An 18,551-nucleotide genomic window follows, 5' to 3' on the forward strand; every position below is an offset into this window, starting at 1 on the left:
GGGGAAACCGAGGCACAGGGAGCGTAAGCAGCCTTTGCTGAAGATCACGCACACGTTGTAAGTGCTGGGGCTGGGAACGGGACCTGACAGCCTAACTCTGGACCCTGATGGATGCCGCCTCTAGGCTTGGCATGGGACCTGCTGTGTGCTGAGCATGGGACCTGCTGTGTGCTGAGCTCCCCATGGATGCCAGCCCAGGGGTGTCGTTGTCCAGAGCAGACATTTCCAGCCATGAACTGATCACTAAAATTCGGTGGCAGAGTTGCCTTTTCAACTGCCCCCTGGACATGCCCCTCTGGGGCCGCGGTCGGCCAACTGCGGCTCTCGAGCCTCATGTGGCTCTGTGGCCCCTTGAGTGCGGCTCTTCCACAAAATACCGCCAGAGGACGCGCACATACATTGCAATTGACACTTCGTGGCCCATGCGAAGGAGTCGGATTTCGGCTCTCAAAAAAGAAATTTCGGCTCTTTCCCATCCTGCAAGATGGCGGTTGAAAAGAAAACTGAGAAGCCGGACACTAAGGAGAAGAAACCTGAAGCCAAGAAGAAGGCTGATGCCGGCGGCAAGGTTAAGGCCCCTAAGGAGGGGAAGCCGCACTGCAGCCGAAACCCCGTCCTCGTCAGAGGAATCGGCAGATATTCCGGGTCGGCTATGTATTCTCGAAAGGCCATGTACAAGAGGAAGTATCCCGCCCCTAAATCCAGGATTGAAAAGAAAAAGAAGGAGAAAGTCCTTGCTACTGTCACAAAACCAGTTGGTGGCGACAAGAATGGTGGTACCCGAGTGGTTAAACTCTGCAAAATGCCTAGATATTATCCTACTGAAGATGTGCCTCGAAAGCTGCTGAGCCATGGCAAGAAGCCCTTCAGCCAGCATGTGAGGAGACTGCGGGCCAGCATCACTCCTGGGACCGTGCTGATCATCCCCCCAGGGCGCCACAGAGGCAAGAGGGTGGTTTTCCTGAAGCAGCTGAGCAGTGGCTTGCTACTTGTGACTGGACCTCTGGCCCTCAATCGAGTTCCTCTTCGTAGAACACACCAGAAATTGGTCATCGCCACCTCCACCAAAGTTGATATCAGTGGTGTGAAAATCCCCAAACATCTCACCGATGCTTACTTCAAGAAGAAGAAGCTGCGCAAGCCCAAACACCAGGAGGGTGAGATCTTCGACACAGAGAAGGAGAAATACAAGATTACAGAACAGCACAAGGTTGACCAGAAAGCTGTGGACTCTCAAATTCTGCCAAAAATCAAAGCTGTCCCTCAGCTCCAGGGTTACCTCCGCTCTACGTTCACTCTCACCGATGGGCTTTATCCTCACAAACTGGTGTTCTGAACTTGTTACAAGAACCTGATTAAATAACTGATATGTTACAAAAAAATTTGATTGTTGTCCTGTTTATACTTGGCTCTGTTGACTAATGCGTTTGCAGACCACGGTTCTAGATCAAGCACCTCAAAGTCCAACATTTGGCATTTGATGGAGAGCCCCAAATATCGTATTCTCCCCGCTTTACTTACTTACTTAATTTATTTTAAATATATATTTTATTGATTTTTTACAGAGAGGAAGGGAGAGGGATAGAGGGTTAGAAACATCAATGAGAGAGAAACATCAATCAGCTGCCTCCTGCACACCCTTTACTGGGGATGTGCCTGCAACCAGGGTACATCCCCTTGACCGGAATTGAACCTGGGACTCTTCCCTCCACAGGCTGACGCTCTATCCACTGAACTAAACCGGTTAGGGCCTTAATTACTGACCAACGCCAAATGGGAGGCTTTCACCATCTCTCCCCAAAGTGCTGACCTGTTCCCCTCCGGATCCCCCGGCCCCAGCCTCTGCCCTGCCCGGTCCTCCCCCTGCTGGCTGGGCCTCTCTTGGTGCACGTCTTCACGTTCTCATTCAGGCACAGGTGTTTATGGAGCGTTTACACCGGGTGGGGTGCAGGGCTCAAGGGTGAGTCTAGCGCAGTGGTCAGCAAACCGCGGCACAGGAGCCACATGCGGCTCTTTGGCCCCTTGCGTGTGGCTCTTCCACAAAACACCATGGCCTGGGCGAGTCTGTGTTGAAGAAGTTTACGTGTAAAACATCTGGCTCTCCAAAGACATGTCGGTCGTTGTCCTGTTGACAGTTGGCTCTGTGGACTAAATGAGTTTGCCGTCCACTGGGCCAGAGCACTGTGTGAGCCAGGCGCGGTCCCTGCCTTCACGGGGCTGTGCGCGAGGGACACGGACAGGAACGGAAGGAGCCAGAGGCAAACATGGAACCCCTGGCTGTGGTCGTTGCCATGCAGACTGAGAACAGGGGCTGCGGGAAGGAGTAACGGGGCGAAGTCCCTTTCTGATTGGGAGGAGGATGTGTAAACGAAGACCAGGAGGAAGAGGACTGGGAGCAGACCTGAGAGGAGCTGGGAGTGTGGAGGGGGCGGGGCTCCTCCAGGCAGAGACCAGCATGGGGAAGAGCTGGTTGTGCTCAAGGAACAAGTCCAGCTGCTGTGTCTGGGGCCGGGAGCAAAGAGGCTGGAGAGGGGCCTGGTGAGGTGGGAGGGGTCAGACCTGCAGAACCTTCTTTTTTTTTTTAATTTTTAAAATATATATGTTATTGATTTTTTTTACAGAGAGGAAGGGAGAGGGCGTTAGAGAGTGGGGATTTCTGAGCATGCTCTCTCCTAGTCGACGTGGCCATAAATCCCAGCTGCAACTAACAAGATAGCCTCACAAGGCAGATCCCTGTCAACTTTCCTGATAACGGGAGGCAGTTACCCCACCAGGCGCCAGGACCCTATACATGACATGCTGACTTTACCCAAGAAAAACTACTGTGTTTAAATTGTTTTAAATTGCCGGGACCTGTTTGGCTCAATGGATGGAGCGTCGGCTTGGGGACTGAAGGGCCCCTGGTTTGATTCCGGTCAAGGGCATGTACCTTGGTTGCAGGCATATCCCCAGTAGGGGGTGTGCAAGAGGCAGCTGATCGATGACTCTCTCTCATTGATGTTTTGAATTCTCTATCTCTCTCCCTTCCACTCTGTACAAAAATCAATAAAATATTTTTTTTAAAAAAAATTGGGAAAATTATGTGTTCCTTTAAAAAAATAAATAAATAAAAATAAATTGTTTTAAGTTGTTTGCTCTGCAAAAACAGGAGGCAGTGAATGGGTATAAATACGGTCGGACACAAAGGGTCGGGGCTGCGAGGAGAGAGAGCAGTCAGCCGGCCGGTTACTAAAAGGCTCCCTACATTTTAATTTGGTCCAGACACCAGGGGTCGTTTACGCGCATTCGCTCCACAACAAGGGACAGAGAGTCAGAAGCATCGATGAGAGAGAGAAACATCGATCGGCTGCCTCCCGCGCATTCCCACCTGGGGATGCGCCCTCAACCAAAGCACATGCTCTTGACCGGAATCAAACCTGAGACCCTTCCGCCACAGGCCAATGCTCTATCCACTGAGCCAAACCGGTCAGGGCCAGATCCTTCTTTCTATTCTCAGTGCAGCTGGAAACCACTGGAGGGATACAGTGGGGAGAGGGGGCGTCATTCATTCTAATCTCCCCGTCAAGTTCATAGTAGAATCCACCGTCCACACCATGGCCCTTCCCTTGGTCTGCCCCAGCTGCACTAACCTTTCCTTTCTTTTCCTTTTCCTTTTCAATATATTTTATTGATTTTTTTACAGAGAGGAAGGGAGAGAGAGAGAGAGAGTTAGAAACACCCATCAGCTGCCTCCTACATTCCTATATACCTCCTTCTAGGGTTGTGCCTGCAACCAGGGTACGTGCCCTTGACCGGAATCGAATGGGACCCCTCAGTCCACAGGCCGACGCTCTGTCCACTGAGCCAAACTGGCCAGGGCTTACACTAACCTTTCCACTGTTTCCTGTGCAAGCTGAGCTGGCTGAGCCCCAGGGCCTTTGCACCTGCACGTCTCTCGGCCCCGCAATGCCCCCACCCCCACCCCCACCCAGACCACCTGTGCCGCCTGCTCGGCCCGCTTCCTTGTGCCGTAAAGGATTCTGTGCAAACGCGAGGAGCTGATACGGACTGACGTTCTGGAACGTTCATGAGCCCGCTGGGGTCACGCTGTGGGCATGAACAGAAAATACTCCGGGGGCAGCTCAGAAAGGCGAGTGAACCGTAAAGGGAGCCTGGAGAGCCGGCCGCCCACGCCTGGAACATTCCCCGGAGGCTGAGGCTGTTCCAGTGCCCGGAGGACCCTCTGTCCCCGGCCGGGGGCGTCGGGGCTGGGACCGGCCACGGGCACGGTGCTGCCCGGGCTCCGAGAGAGGGGGCTGCGGCTCTGGAGCCCAACCACCGTCAGGCCTGGGAGCGGCTCCCGGTCATCCATGGAGGGAGCCTAAAGCCACCTCAAGGTCTTATTCGAAGCGCAATTGGTGCTGAGAAGCCCTTTGCAGACGGCAGAGGGCGTGGGAGGGGGGTGGTAAGGGCTGCGGATGGGCAGGAGAGAGGCAGGGGTGCCCAGTGCTCCCCACCTTGGCCTCCCAGTTTCACGCTCCCCTGCCCGCCTCGCCTCAGCTTCAAAGCTGCACCTCAGAGAGTTCACCAACCTCGGCCCCTGGGCCCCGTCAGCTCTCTGACCTCCATGTTCCATGTGCTCATTTGTCACGTGGAGAGAACAATCCAGCTGTGGAAGCCACTGTGCGAGGGGCAGCGCTCCTGGGCGTGAGGTCACTGGAGGGAGTGTCTCCGAAATACTGAGTCCCCCCTGGCCGGCGTGGCTCAGGGGTTGAGCGTTGACCCAGGAACCAGGAGGTCACCGATCAGTCTCCATCAGAGCACATGCCCGGGTTGCAGGCTGAATCCCCAGGGGCAGGGGGTGGGGCGTGCAGGAAGGAGGCAGCCAATCCATGATTCTCTCTCATCATGGATGTTTCTATCTTCTCCCATTCTCCCTTCCCCTCTGAAATCAATAAAAACATTAAAAAAATAAAAGTACAGGCGCTGAAAGGAAGAAGGTGATTCATTAGAGAGAGAGAGAGAGAGAGAGAGAGAGAGAGCCCTCGCTGGTTTGGCTCAGTGGCTAGAGTGTCAGCCTGCAGACTGGAGGGTCCTGGGTTTGATTCCAGTCAAGGGCATGTGCCTGGGTTGCAGGCTCCATCCCCAGCTCCAGGCAGGAGACAACCAATTGATGTGTCTGTCACATCAGTGTTTCTCTCTCTCTGTCCCTCCTCCTTCCACTCTCCAAAATTCAGTGGAAGCATTTCCTCAGGTGAGGATGAACAACAGAATAATAAAGAAGAAAGAAAAAGAAAGACCAAACACTGAGTCCGGCTCCTCAGCAGCAAATGGCTCCACGTTTGAAACCAAACCTCACAGTAAGAGCCCCGCACACACACACGTGCACACACATGTGCAAACGCGCACACACACTTGCATGTATGTACCTGGGCTGCCTTTGCAGGGAGCTGGACAGGACTGGGGGAGGGCCTCTGTGTCTCAGCTTTCTCCTTCACGGAACAGCAGGCCTGGGCCTGACCTCAGAGCCTCGACGTCCAGCCGCTGAGCCGCAAGAATTTCAAAACACGCAGTGGGGCTACTCAGTCAGGGGCACAGGCCTCCTTCCCCTTAGACTGCCAAATGAGGAAATGACAGCAGCCGGCCGGTGTGGCTCAGCGGTTGAGCATCAGTCTATGAACCAGGAGGTCACGGTTCGATTCCCGGTCAGGGCACATGCCGCAGTTGCAGGCTCCATCCCCAGTAGGGGGCGTGCAGGAGCAGCCCATCAATGATTGTCTCCTATCATTGATGCTTCTATCTCCCACTCCCTCCCCCTTCCCCTCTGAAATCAACAATAAAAATATATTTTAGCCCTGACCGGATAGAGCGTTGGCCTGTGGACCGAAGAGCATGTACCTTGGTTGAGGGCACATCCCCAGTGGGGGGTGTGCAGGAGGCAGCTGATCCATGATTCTCTCTCATCGATGTTTCTGACTCTCTATCCCTCTCCTTTCCTCTCTGTACAAAATCAATAAAATATATATTTTTTAAAAAAGGCTGCTGCCTTAGCGGGTGGGCGCCAAGACTCAGAACCACAGAGAAGTTCACAGGCAGTTTTTCCAGCCCTTTCCCCCACCTCTTTCCCCAACCTTAGGTGCAGACTGACTCCGGCTCCTTCGAGTTTCTTAACAGAGAAAGTTAAGCGTCTGTCCCAAGACCGCCTCCCCACCTTCTCGGCCCTTCCTTCTCAGAGCTCCGGAGGCCTCTGGCCGCCAGCTGAGGTGGCTCTCAGGCCCTAAAACCTGAGCTCCAGCTGTCCTAGGCGTAAAAGAGGCGTAAGACACTCCTGGGGCTCTAAGGAAGATGGAGGTTGAAAAAGGAACATCGCCAAAACCGGTTTGGCTCAGTGGATAGAGCGTCGGCCTGCGGACTAAAAGGTCCCGGGTTTGATTCCGGTCAAGGGCATGTACCTTGGTTGCGGGCACATCCCCAGTAGGGGGTGTGCAGGAGGCAGCTGGTCGATGTTTCTCTCTCATCGATGTTTCTAGCTCTCTCTCCCTCTCTCTTCCTCTCTGTAAAGTATCAATAAAATATAAAAAAAGGAACATCTCCATCATTTTTTGTGCCGCTGGCATGTTGAGACGGTCAGAGTTGGATCTCATGACCCACCAGCACATGTTCCCGACGGCTTTCCAGAAAGGAGGGGGCTGCCAGAAGCCGCCCCGCGGCCCGGGTGGCACCCGTGACCTTCCCCCGGTGGACAGGCTGCCCGGGCCCCCTGCCCTGCTGTGGGGGCGCAGGCCGGCTCCTGGCCACCCCCCCCCCCCCCGGGTGTCTAACGGGGCTGTACCTCTGAGAGCTCCTTCCTGGCCCAGTCGGGGTTCTGCTCCCACGGGCTCCGGCTCAGCGGGGGGCCGCCCTCCCGCCCGGCCCCGGCCTATGTGTAGGACGAGCCGTGGCCCGGGGGCACGTTTTGAGTGACTGGTCACCGGGTGGCGGGGGGGCCCTCGTGGACGGGGTGGCCCGGGGGCGGGGAACGGGGCGCCAGCCTGCACGCTTGCATAGTCATCAGGCCATCAGCTCAGTCATGTGTGCATGGACGGCCTGTGCGGGGGCTGACCACTGAGCCACCCCAACTGTGACCTGGACTTTTGGCCAGACAGTCCAATGGCCTCTCTCAGCATCTTTCCTGGAATCCCCAAATGCTTTGACCAATATTCTTTGAGATTACTGAGCTGTTTTTATTTTATTTATTTTAATTTTGGTTTTAAATATATTTTATTGATTTTCACAGAGAGGAAGGGAGAGGGATAGATAGTTAGAAACATCGATGAGAAAGAATCATCAACCAGCTGCCTCCTGCACACCCCCCACTGGGGATGTGCCGGCAACCAATGTACATGCCCCTGACTGGAATCGAACCTGGGACCCTTGAGTCCACAGACCGACGCTCTATCCACTGAGCCAAACAAGTTTCGGCTGTTTTTATTTTTCAATAAATATATATATTTTATTGATTCTTCACAGAGAGGAAGGGAGAGGAACAGAGAATTAGAAACATCAATGAGAGTAATATTGATCAGCTGCCTCCTGCACACCTCCTACTGGGGATGTGCTCACAACCAAGGTACATGTCCTTGACCAGAATCAAACCTGGGATCTTTGAGTCCACAGACCGACGATCTATCCACTGAGCCAAACAAGTTTCGGCTGTTTTTATTTTTCAATAAATATATATATTTTATTGATTCTTCACAGAGAGGAAGGGAGAGGAACAGAGAATTAGAAACATCAATGAGAGTAATATTGATCAGCTGCCTCCTGCACACCTCCTACTGGGGATGTGCTCACAACCAAGGTACATGTCCTTGACCAGAATCAAACCTGGGACCTTTGAGTCCACAGACCGACACTCTATCCACTGAGCCAAACCGGCTAGGGCTGTTTTCATTTTTAATATGCAAAACCTCAGCAGTGCTAACAAGTCATGTTTTAAATTCATTTCATAATGTTAAGATTCACCTTTAAATCTGAATCTGCATTCTAGATCCACCAGCAAGGGAATCTCATATACTTTAGAGGTAGAGATTATGTCAGTAGCCTTGGCCAATGTGGCTCAGTGGGCTGAGCATCATCCCGTCCATCAGAAGGTCGCCACTGGTTTGACTCCTGCTTGGGACTCATGCCCTAGTTGTGGGTTCCATCCCCAATTGGGCTATGTATGGGAGGCAACCAATTGATGTTTCTCTCTCCTGCTCCCTCTCTAAAATCAATAAAAGCATATTTAAAAAAATAATACAAGACAGCCCTGACCAGTTTGGCTCAGTGGATAGGGCATCGGCCTACGGACTGAAAGGTCCCAGGTTCGATTCTGGTCAAGGGCATGTGCCTTGGTTGCAGGCACATCCCTAGTGGGGGGTGTGCAGGAGGCAGCTGGTCGATGTTCCTCTCTTATGAATGTTTCTAGCTCTCTATCCCTCTCTCTTCCTCTCTATAGAAAAATATCAATAAAATAAATTTAAAGAAATAACACAAGACAGCGTGTTTCAGAATTTGCAATTAGTCTTGCTTTCCAGAGCTGGGAGGCGTCGGTGACTGTGTGTCTTGCTTTACTTACTCCTGAGAACTGCGAGGCCCTGAGCCCTTTAGGCGAATCGCCGAGCGTGGGCGGGGCACAGGGTGCACGCACTGAGGCTCCGTCCCCCACAGCCCCCCGGAGCCTCCACAGCCTCCCCAGCCTCCACAGCCTCCCCAGCCTTCACAGCCTCCCCAGCCTCCCAGGGACTTCCCCGCCTTCCAGACTCCCATTGGGTCTCCAACACAGACGTGCCTACGGCTGTGTGTTCCTTGAAGATCGTTGTCTTGGCAATAACCTGGAATTCCTCATCCGGACTCTTCAAATCCTGGACTACATTAACTTGTGTTCTTTTTATTGAATGTATTGCGGTGACACTCTCACCTCTATTTAGTGCCAATTATCTTAAGTATCCCCACCCCTCTGTATTTCTTCTTATGCAGAGTAGCCTTGGGGCAGAGAGAGAGAGAGAGGAAAGGTGAAAAGGGGGAAGGAAGAGGAGGAAGAAGGAGGAGGAGGGGCAGGGAGAAGAGATGGAGGAGGTGGGGAAAAGGGGAGAGAGCAGAGACAGAAGGGGGGTGGGAGGAAAAGAGAGATAGAGGAGGAGGAGGAGGAGGAGGAGGAGGAGGAGGAGGAGGAGGAGGAGGAAGGAGATGAGTAGTAGGAAGGGGAGGGGAGGAGGAGGAGCTGGGACAGTGCAGCCAGGGAGAGGGGAGGAGGAGAAAGGGGGAGTGGGAGGACCATGGAGGAGGGACCAGGAGGAGGCCTGGCTGTGGCTATAAACCCTGAGGGTGAGCTGGGTGCCCCAGCCCTGGGGCCGGAGGAGGAGCATGGGGCTGCTTGTGGGGCTCCTGCTGGCATGGGCCTTTGGGCTGCTCAGCGCTGTCAGTATCGATTATGGTGAGGAGTTTGGGACGGTGGGTGGGTCCGGGCCCGGGAGGAGGGCCAGGCTCACCCTCACGCCTTGTGCTCTGAGAAGGAGGGGGTGCTCTCCACATTGTCCCGTTCACAGACAAGGTCCACTGCTGGGCTCTCACACAAAACAACACATGAAAGGGGCCCGCCACCCAGCACTGAAATGTCACGGCTGACGTGTGCACGTAAGGAGCCGTTTGACACGGAAACTGGGTCTCAGAAGAACTGGTGGCCCAGAGAGAAGCTCACTGCAGACGATGCGTATGCCTCTCAGCATAATGGTGACTGCTTCTCTCCTTTCCGGTTCTTATAAGTAGGACATGATCTCACTCATCGAGGGGAAATGGTGAACAGAGACTGGTGAACAGGAACAGACCCAGAGACAAGGAGCCATGGGTCAGATTGTTGGACCTCAGAGGGAGGGTGGGGATAAAAGGGAGAGATCAACCAGAGGACTTGTGTGCACACATATGTGCCTAACCAGTGGTCGAGGACAATAGGAGGGTGGGGGCATGCGTGGGGGTGGGGTGGGGGATGGGGATGGGGGGTGGAGGACAAATATGGGATACCCGAATCAATAAAGAAATTAATAATAAAAGGGGGGGGGGCTCAACTAATAAACACGAAAGACTGGGAACGCCAGCTGGGAAATCCTACCGACAGAAGCCCCGCTCCTGGTGGCGGTGTCTCCCCCACCCCAGGCCCTGTTCAGTGCCTCCTGTGGAGGCTCTGGAAGGAAAGGACGTGTTGGGAGGCCTGCCTTGTTCCTTTACCAAACCATGTCGCCCTCACCAACGACGGGGTGACCGCAGAGGGAGAGACTCCGTGCAGGATGCACTTCCCACGAAGGTGGCGAGGGTCGCCCAGAGCCTCGAAAGCCATTCTTTGATGGGATGGCAAAGGACCTGGATCTTGCATGCACAACTTTATTTTTTTTAATATATTTTATTGATTTTTACACAGAGAGGAATTGAGAGGGATAGAGAGTTAGAAACGTCGATGAGAGAGAAACATCGACCAGCTGCCTCTGGCACACACCCCCACTGGAGATGTGCCGGCAACCAAGGTACATGCCCTTGACCGGAATCGAACCCGGGACCTTTCAGTCCACAGGCCAACGCTCTATCCACTGAGCCAAACTGGTTTTGGCACGACTTTATAACTTTAAAAAATACATATTTTATAGATTTTTTACAGAGAGGAAGGGAGAGGGCTAGAGAGTTAGAAACGTCGATGCGAGAGAATCATCCATCAGCTGCCTCTTGCACACCCCCTACGGGGGATGTGCCCCCAACCAAGGCACATGCCCTTGACCGGAATCGAACCTGGGACCCTTGAGTCCACAGCCCGACGCTCTGTCCGCTGAGCCACACCGGCCAGGCTCTGGACCCATTTTGTCCGTCAGTTTATTTTGTGCGTCAGACTGCACAGAGGAGTGAGATCACCTGATGCTCATCTCCTCCCCGAGGGACTGGAATTCAGCAGCCGATCCGCTCAGTGACCTCACGGAGCTCAGCGCCCCTTGGGGACGCCGCTTCTCCTGTCTGTGGACGGCGGGGAGAGCACGTGTGTCACCGCGGTCCGGTGCGCCCGGCGCCGGCCCGGCACATCGGAGGGGCTCCGTGCGTCTGCCGCCCCTCTGTCCCAGGCGTCTCGTCTTCCTGCTTCTTTCCTGGAGGAAGGGATTCCATTTGGCCAGCGGCAGCGCCAAAGGCAGGAAACTCTGACAGTAGGATCCGGGCGACACAAATGGAAACACACACACACACACACACACACACACACACACACGCACGAATACCCGAAAACATCGTGTTCCGTATCAGAAACTCCACGAAGCCCTCCCCGCAGACCAGCCTGAATCTGAGCAATGGCAGACAGGGGTGAGGAAGGGAGGGCGGCGGAGACGGGGATGCTGCTGCGGACAGCCCAATGGTTAGAGCCTCGCCGGGAACCACAGCCGCCCTCGGTGGTTCAGGGCTTCCTTGGTTCCGGACGCTATTCTATTCTACGGAGTTTATGTGCACAAAGCATCTGTTCCTGCTAATGCACCCCCTCCCCCTCCAGGCAGTGCCATCGCGGCCCTTGTTTCACAGGAGAGAATCCGGGCCACAGAGGGGCCGAGTCCCATTCCTGAAGCCACTCAGCTCGCTAGGGACAACGGGGGTTTGTGCTGAGACAGCCAGCCGAAACCGGTGTGGCTCAGTGGATAGAGCGTCGGCCTGTGGACTGAAGGGTCCCTGGTTCGATTCCGGTCAAGGGCATGTGTCTTGGTTGCGGGCACATCTCCGGCAGGAGGCAGCTGATCGATGTTTCTCTCTCATCGGTGTTTCTAACTCTCTAGCCCTCTCCCTTCCTCTCTGTAAAAAATCAATAAAATAAAATAAAAAATAAAAAAGATTCTGAGACAGTGCATTTTCTTCCTTTTCCTTTCTTTCTATAATCCTCGCCTGGGGATACGTTTTCATTGCTTTTAATGAGAGGAAAAGGGAGAGGGAGAGGGAGAGAGAGAAATAGCCGCTGGTCACCTTTAAAATATTATTGTTTGCCAAAACCGGTTTGGCTCAGTGGATAGAGCGTCGGTCTGCGGACGGAAAGGTCCCAGGTTCGATTCCGGTCAGGGGCATGTACATTGGTTGCGGGCACATCCCCGGTGGGGGGTGTGCAGAAGGCAGCTGATCGATGTCTCTCTCATCAATGTTTCTAACTCTCTGTCCCTCCCCCTTCCTCTCTGTAAAAGATCAATAAAATATATTTAAAATTTAAAAAAATATATTATTGTTACTAGGCTATAATTTGGTAAAATTAATTTTATTTCAAAGGCTAACTCTAGTGAAATAACTGTTTAAATTGTGTCTTTCAGATTATTTGACAACTCCAGGTAAGGGGCTCAAAACGCTTTGAGTACAGTTTCTTTTGATATCTCGCCATAACATGTGAGGTTGTTGAATACCATATTTCTTTTCCTGGTAAGAAATCGTACATTTCATGAAAAACTGCTACTTCATGTCCTTGACTATTAAAGAAGGTACATGCTATGCTAAAAATCATTAAGGAAAAAGAAGAGAGCAATCCACTTTACTGTTAATATGTTCAAGGGATCAAATATTTCATTACATACAACCTTATACTGTGATTTTCGCTTTGCAAAAATAGTCCTGTAGAACATAATTTCCATGCCTGTTTTATATCTCCTCTTTGCCCGTATGACGTTATAAAGCTTTAGTTTACCTAAACATTCCCTTACGTGATGAATATGTTTGGATTGATTTCTATTTGTTGTGCTGTTATCAACCATGCTAAAAGGAACATTATATATATATATATATATATATATATATATATATATATATATTAGAGAGAGGAAGAGAGAGGGATAGAGAGTTAGAAACATCGATGAGAGAGAATCATCGATCAGCTGCCTCTTGCACACCCCCCACTGGGGATGTGGCGGAAACCAAAGTATCGATACATGCCCTTGACGGGAATCGAACCTGGGACCTCTGAGTCCGCAAACCGGTGCTCTATCCACTGAACCAAACCAGTTTCGGCAAAAGGAACATTCTTAACCTGAATGTCATTCCAACAGAAACCAGGGACGTGCAGAGGTCACTGGTGTCCACTCTGACCAGTGCTAGTTAGCAATATTTGGGACTCTGGGGAGAAATGGGGCGTTCTAACGTCGGTGATGTTGCAAAACAGGAAATCACCTGTAAGCCTACAGGAAACGATGGGCAGCATTATTTTATGATTGTGAACATAAAGATCCTGAGGGACCCTGGGAAAGAGGGCCGGTTTCAGCAGGAGAACGCGGCTATGTGGCCGGATAGAAGACAAACACACACAGCCGACAGTTTTTCTCTTTGCTGGTGAGAACTCACTACACCTGGACGGAAAAGAAAGCATTCCACTTTACATCAGGGACAAAACCCGCCGCGGCATTCGGTCTGCAGGAACTGTGGAGGACGCAGGGGCCGTAAATGATCCCATCCTCCTGAGGAGCATACAGCGATTCTAAAGGACAGGCTCCCGCGCCACGCTCCTCGCGGGAAGACATGGCGGCGAAATAAACGTCGGCTTCAAATTTTGTTTTGCAGAAGCTCTGCCTTACTTTACAGAAAGCAAAAGTAAGTCGATCGTCAACTGTTACACTAAGGGCCCCGGCTGGTGTGGGTGAGTGGTTAGAGCGTTGGCCTGCCCAGGGAAGGGTCGCTGGTTCCAGATGTTTATCTCTCCCCTTCCCTCCCTCCTTTCCACTCTCTCTAAAAAATATGGATAGGTAATTTTAAAATATATCCTCGGTTGAGGATTAACAATAACAATAAATTCTTTTTTTCTCCTTTCCCAAAACCCTACCTAATAAAAGGGTAATGTGCAAATTGACCGCACCTTCCCTATGCCCGAGCCACGCCCACCCGCCAATCAGGGCGAGTATGCAAATTAATCTAACCAAGATGGTGGTTAATTTGCATATCAAGACAGAGTTGAAAGAAGCCAAATGCTGCAGAAGGGAACGAAGCTGCGGAGAAGCAGGCAGGTGGGGGGGGGGGGGGGGGGAGGAAGGGAAGCAGGTGGAGGAGAAGGAAGGGAAGCAGGTGGAGGAGAAGGAAGGGAAGCAGGTGGAGGAGAAGGAAGGGAAGCAGGTGGGGGAGAAGGAAGGGAAGCAGGTGGGGGGGGAGGAGGAAGGGAAGCAGGTGGGGGGGGAGGAGGAAGGGAAGCAGGTGGGGGGGGAGGAGGAAGGGAAGCAGGTGGGGGGGGAGGAGGAAGGGAAGCAGGTGGGGGGGGAGGAGGAAGGGAAGCAGGTGGCCACCTGCCCCTGAGGGCTCCCAGACAGTGAGGGGGGCAGGCCGGGCTGAGGGGCACCCCCTCCAGTGCATGACTTTCCATGCACCGGGCCGCTAGTCCTATATCATAAAAGCCTAATATGCAAATTGTCCCCTTGGGCAGTTGTTCCACCGGGAGTTCAACTGCTCGCCATGAGGTGCGCTGAACACCAGGGGGCGGTGCAGAGCACGGCAGGCATCGACCATGCAGTGCTGGCAGCGGGCAGCAGTGGAGGGGCTGCTGGCCCCGATGGGCCCCAATAAGAGTGGGACCATGGTGGGATGGTGGATCAGGTGAGTGGGCGGTGCCAGGCCAAGGCAGGTGCAAGCAGGGGCCTGATCGCCCTGTTGATCGACCAGTGGCAGCCGTGGGGGACAGGGCGGCCACCTAAAATCTGGCCACTCAGTGTGTGTGTGTATATATATATATATATATATATATATATATATATATATATATTAGAGGCCTGGTGCATGAATTCATGGGTGAGGGTCCAGCCAGCCTGGCCAGGGGGAGGGGACATGGACGGTTGGCCGGCCTGCCTGCTGGTCAAACTCCAGTCATTCTGGTTATTCAGTCGCAACGGTTCCTTAGGCCTATATATATATATATATATATATATATAGAGAGAGAGAGAGAGAGAGAGAGAGAGAGAGAGAGATGGGCAGATTAAGACATCCATATGGGCATGGAAAAAAGTGTAGAGAGATACAAGCCAGCCTATCTACATTGTGTGTGTCTGTGTGCACCTGTGTGTGTGTGTACACGTGTGGGGGGGTCTGTGTGCACGGGTGTGTGTGTGCACGTGTGTGTGTACACGGTGTGTATGTACACGTGTGTGTGTGTGTGTGTGTGTGTGTGTGTGTACACGGTGTGTGTGAAGATGGAAGAGGCTGAAGAAAGGAGACAGAAGGGAAATTGTTTAGTGGATAAATGGCCCCATGTCTGTCTCTGAGCTTCGGGTCAGTTTCTGGAGCTGGGCCGAGTGCTGAGCCACATGTCCCGGCTGCCGATGCGCTGGGGAGGCGGGGCGGGCGTGAGAGGACAGAGCAGGCCGTGCGGGGAGAGGGGCGAGCGTGAGAGGACAGAGCAGGCCGTGTGGGGAGAGGGGCGGGCGTGAGAGGACAGAACAGGCCGTGTGGGAGAGGGGCGGGCGTGAGAGGACAGAGCAGGCCGTGCGGGGAGAGGGGCGGGCGTGAGAGGACAGAGCAGGCCGTGCGGGGAGAGGGGCGGGCGTAAGAGGTCAGAGCAGGCCGTGCGGGGAGAGGGGCGGGCGTGAGAGGACAGAGCAGGCCGTGTGGGGAGAGGGGCGGGCGTGAGAGGACAGAGCAGGCCGTGCGGGGAGAGGGGCGGGCGTGAGAGGACAGAGCAGGCCGTGTGGGAGAGGGGCGGGCGTGAGAGGACAGAGCAGGCCTTGCGGGGAGAGGGGCGGGCGTGAGAGGACAGAGCAGGCCGTGCGGGGAGAGGGGCGGGCGTGAGAGGACAGAGCAGGCCGTGTGGGAGAGGGGCGGGCGTGAGAGGACAGAGCAGGCCGTGCGGGGAGAGGGGCGGGCGTAAGAGGTCAGAGCAGGCCGTGTGGGAGAGGGGCGGGCGTGAGAGGACAGAGCAGGCCGTGTGGGAGAGGGGCGGGCGTGAGAGGACAGAGCAGGCCGTGTGGGAGAGGGGCGGGCGTGAGAGGACAGAGCAGGCCGTGTGGGGAGAGGGGCGGGCGTGAGAGGACAGAGCAGGCCGTGGGGGGAGGCCCAGGCCCGCTGGGTGGGGGATGAGCCTCCATAGAAGGAGGGCAGGGCTCCCTCCGGGGGACGGCCTCCGGGGAAAGGCGCATGGCCGCCTCCCAGCCGCCGCCCGGACGTGAGGCAGCGCCTGTGCTTCCCCCAGAGGGCAAGTGCTTCTTCCCGTTCCACTTCAAGAACGGCGTGTTCTACGACTGCGTCAGGTTCCAGGCCAAGCACAAGTGGTGCTCCCTGACGCACCACTTCCAAGGCTCCTGGAAGTACTGCTCCGAGGAGGGTGAGTGCTCCAGCAGGGCAAGGCCTGGGGCGTCTGGGGGGCGTGTGGGGGGCGTCTGGGCCCAGTGCCGGGTCCCCGAGACCTTCACGGGCTCGACACGTGGAAGGCACGGCCCGGCAGCCGCTTGGCTCGGTGGCGGGAGCGTGGACCGTGGGCTGAAGGGCTGCGGGTTCGACTCCAGTGCAGGGCACGTACGTACTTGGGTTGTAGGTTCAAGGCCCCATGGGGACACCTGTGGGAGGCAACCAGCTGATGTGTCTCTCTCACATCAAAGTTCCTCTCTCTCTCTCTCTCTCTCTCTCTCTCTCTCTCTCTCTGTCCTCTCTCTCTCTACCTCCCCTTCCACTCTTTCTAAAAAAAACCATTGGGAAAATAATATTGGATGAGGATTAACAAAACAAAACAAAACAAAAAAAAATGGGATGCACAGTCCATTAAATGGTGAAAACCAGTTGTGGGCAGGTAGGTCTCTGATGGCACAAAAACCACATGGCACCAAAGATAGAAGAGTGGCCGAAGCCGGTTTGGCTCAGTGGATAGAACGTCGGCCTGCGGACTCAAGGGTCCCGGGTTCGATTCCGGTCAAGGGCATGTACCTTGGTTGCGGGCACATCTCCGGTAGGGGGTGTGCAAGAGGCAACTGGTCGATGTTTCTCTCTCATAGATGTTTCTGACTTTCTATCCCTCTCCCTTTCTCTGTAAAAAACAAACAATAAAATATGTATTTAAAAAAAAAAACAAAAAAATGAAAAAAAACAATGATAGATGAGTGCTTCGAGCACCTTCAGCACCAGAACCTCAACCCACCACCAGTACTGCTGCCAAGTGAGTGTGAGTGTGAGTGTGAGTGTGTGTGTGAGTGTGAGTGAGTGTGTGTGTGTGTGTGTGTATGTGTGTGTGTGACTGTGTGTGTGAGCGTGTGTGAGCATGTGTGAGCGTGTGAGTGTGTGAGTGTGTGTGTGTGTGAGTGAGTGGGTATGTGTGTGTGTGACTGTGTGAGTGTGAGTATGAGTGTGAGTGTGAGTGTGAATGTGAGTGTGTGTGTGAGTGAGTGTGAGTGAGTGTGTGAGTGTGTGTGTGTGTGAGTGTGTGAGTGTGAGTGAGTGTGAGTGTGAGTGAGTGTGAGTGTGTGTGAGTGTGTGTGAGAGTGTGAGTGTGAGTGTGAGTGAGTGAGTGTGTGTGAGTGTGTGTGAGAGTGTGAGTGTGAGTGTGAGTGAGTGAGTGTGTGTGTGTGTGTGTATGTGTGTGTGTGACTGTGTGTGTGTGAGCGTGTGAGTGTGTGAGTGTGTGTGTGTGTGAGTGAGTGGGTATGTGTGTGTGACTGTGTGAGTGTGAGTATGAGTGTGAGTGTGAGTGTGAATGTGAGTGTGTGTGTGTGAGTGTGAGTGTGTGAGTGTGTGTGTGAGTGTGTGTGTGTGAGTGTGTGAGTGTGAGTGAGTCTGAGTGTGAGTGTGAGTGTGAGTGTGTGAGTGAGTGTGTGTGTGTGAGTGTGAGTGTGTGAGTGAGTGTGAGTGTGTGTGTGTGTGAGTGTGAGTGTGTGTGAGTGAGTGTGAGTGTGTGTGTGAGCATGTGTGAGCGTGTGTGTGTGAGCATGTGTGAGCGTGTGTGAGCGTGTGTGAGCGTGTGTGTGTGAGTGTGTGTGTGAGCGTGTGTGTGAGCATGTGTGAGTGTGTGTGTGTGTGAGTGTGTGTGAGTGTGAGTGGGTATGTGTGTGTGATAGTGTGAGTGTGAGTGAGTGTATGAGTGTGAGTGTGAGTGTGAATGTGAGTGTGTGACTGTGTGAGCGTGTGTGAGTGGGTATGTGTGTGTGTTTGAGCGTGTGTGTGTGAGCGTGTGTGTGAGTATGTGTGTGTGTGTGAGTGTGAGTGTGTGTGTGAGTGTGAGTGTGTGTGTGAGTGTGTGTGTGAACGTGTGTGTGTGAGTGTGTGTGTGTGAGTGTGTGTGTAGGGGGGTAGAGCAAGAGTAGACACGTGCGTGTGCTTTCGTGCACGTGTGTGCGTGTGCGTGTGCGTGTGTGGCGTGGGCGTCAGGGGGGAGCGGAGGCGCCGCACAGCAGGACTCCTCACCCCCCGGCTCCTCTCCGCAGACTTCGCCAAGTGCGTGTTCCCCTTCTGGTTCCGGCGCACCGTCTACCGGGAGTGCACCGACCACGCCAGCCTGTTCGGGCGGAAATGGTGCTCCCTGACCCAGAACTTCAACCAGGAGAAGGTCTGGAAGTTCTGCTAGGAGCGGCGCCGGCGTCCTGGGGAGCGGGCCGCCGTGTGCG

At 53.8% G+C, this 18,551-nt stretch overlaps 2 protein-coding genes and 1 long non-coding RNA gene across 3 annotated transcripts in view; all 3 read left to right on the top strand.

Moving 5' to 3' along the window:
* The window catches only part of LOC311633534, a 176,790-nt gene that overhangs the window by 34,139 nt on the left and 124,100 nt on the right, over positions 1 to 18,551 (top strand). The gene's annotated exons all lie outside the window — the stretch shown is intronic.
* LOC311633100 (large ribosomal subunit protein eL6-like) lies at positions 485 to 1,360 on the top strand (the record flags this gene model as incomplete). Its single annotated transcript, XM_084905346.1, has 1 exon — positions 485 to 1,360. One exon carries the CDS (start codon positions 485 to 487, stop codon positions 1,334 to 1,336), a length of 852 nt encoding a protein of 283 aa, XP_084761472.1. The 3' UTR covers positions 1,337 to 1,360.
* LOC311633815 (binder of sperm protein homolog 1-like) lies at positions 9,367 to 18,511 on the top strand (the record flags this gene model as incomplete). The annotated part of the gene is made up of 4 exons (XM_084906840.1): positions 9,367 to 9,436; positions 13,477 to 13,578; positions 16,154 to 16,285; positions 18,372 to 18,511. The coding sequence occupies 4 exons, from the start codon at positions 9,367 to 9,369 to the stop codon at positions 18,509 to 18,511; spliced, it is 444 nt and encodes a 147-aa protein (XP_084762966.1).

The sequence above is a fragment of the Pipistrellus hanaki genome, assembly GCF_964339955.1.
Source record: "Pipistrellus hanaki genome assembly, chromosome: 15".
NCBI lineage: Eukaryota > Metazoa > Chordata > Mammalia > Chiroptera > Vespertilionidae > Pipistrellus > Pipistrellus hanaki.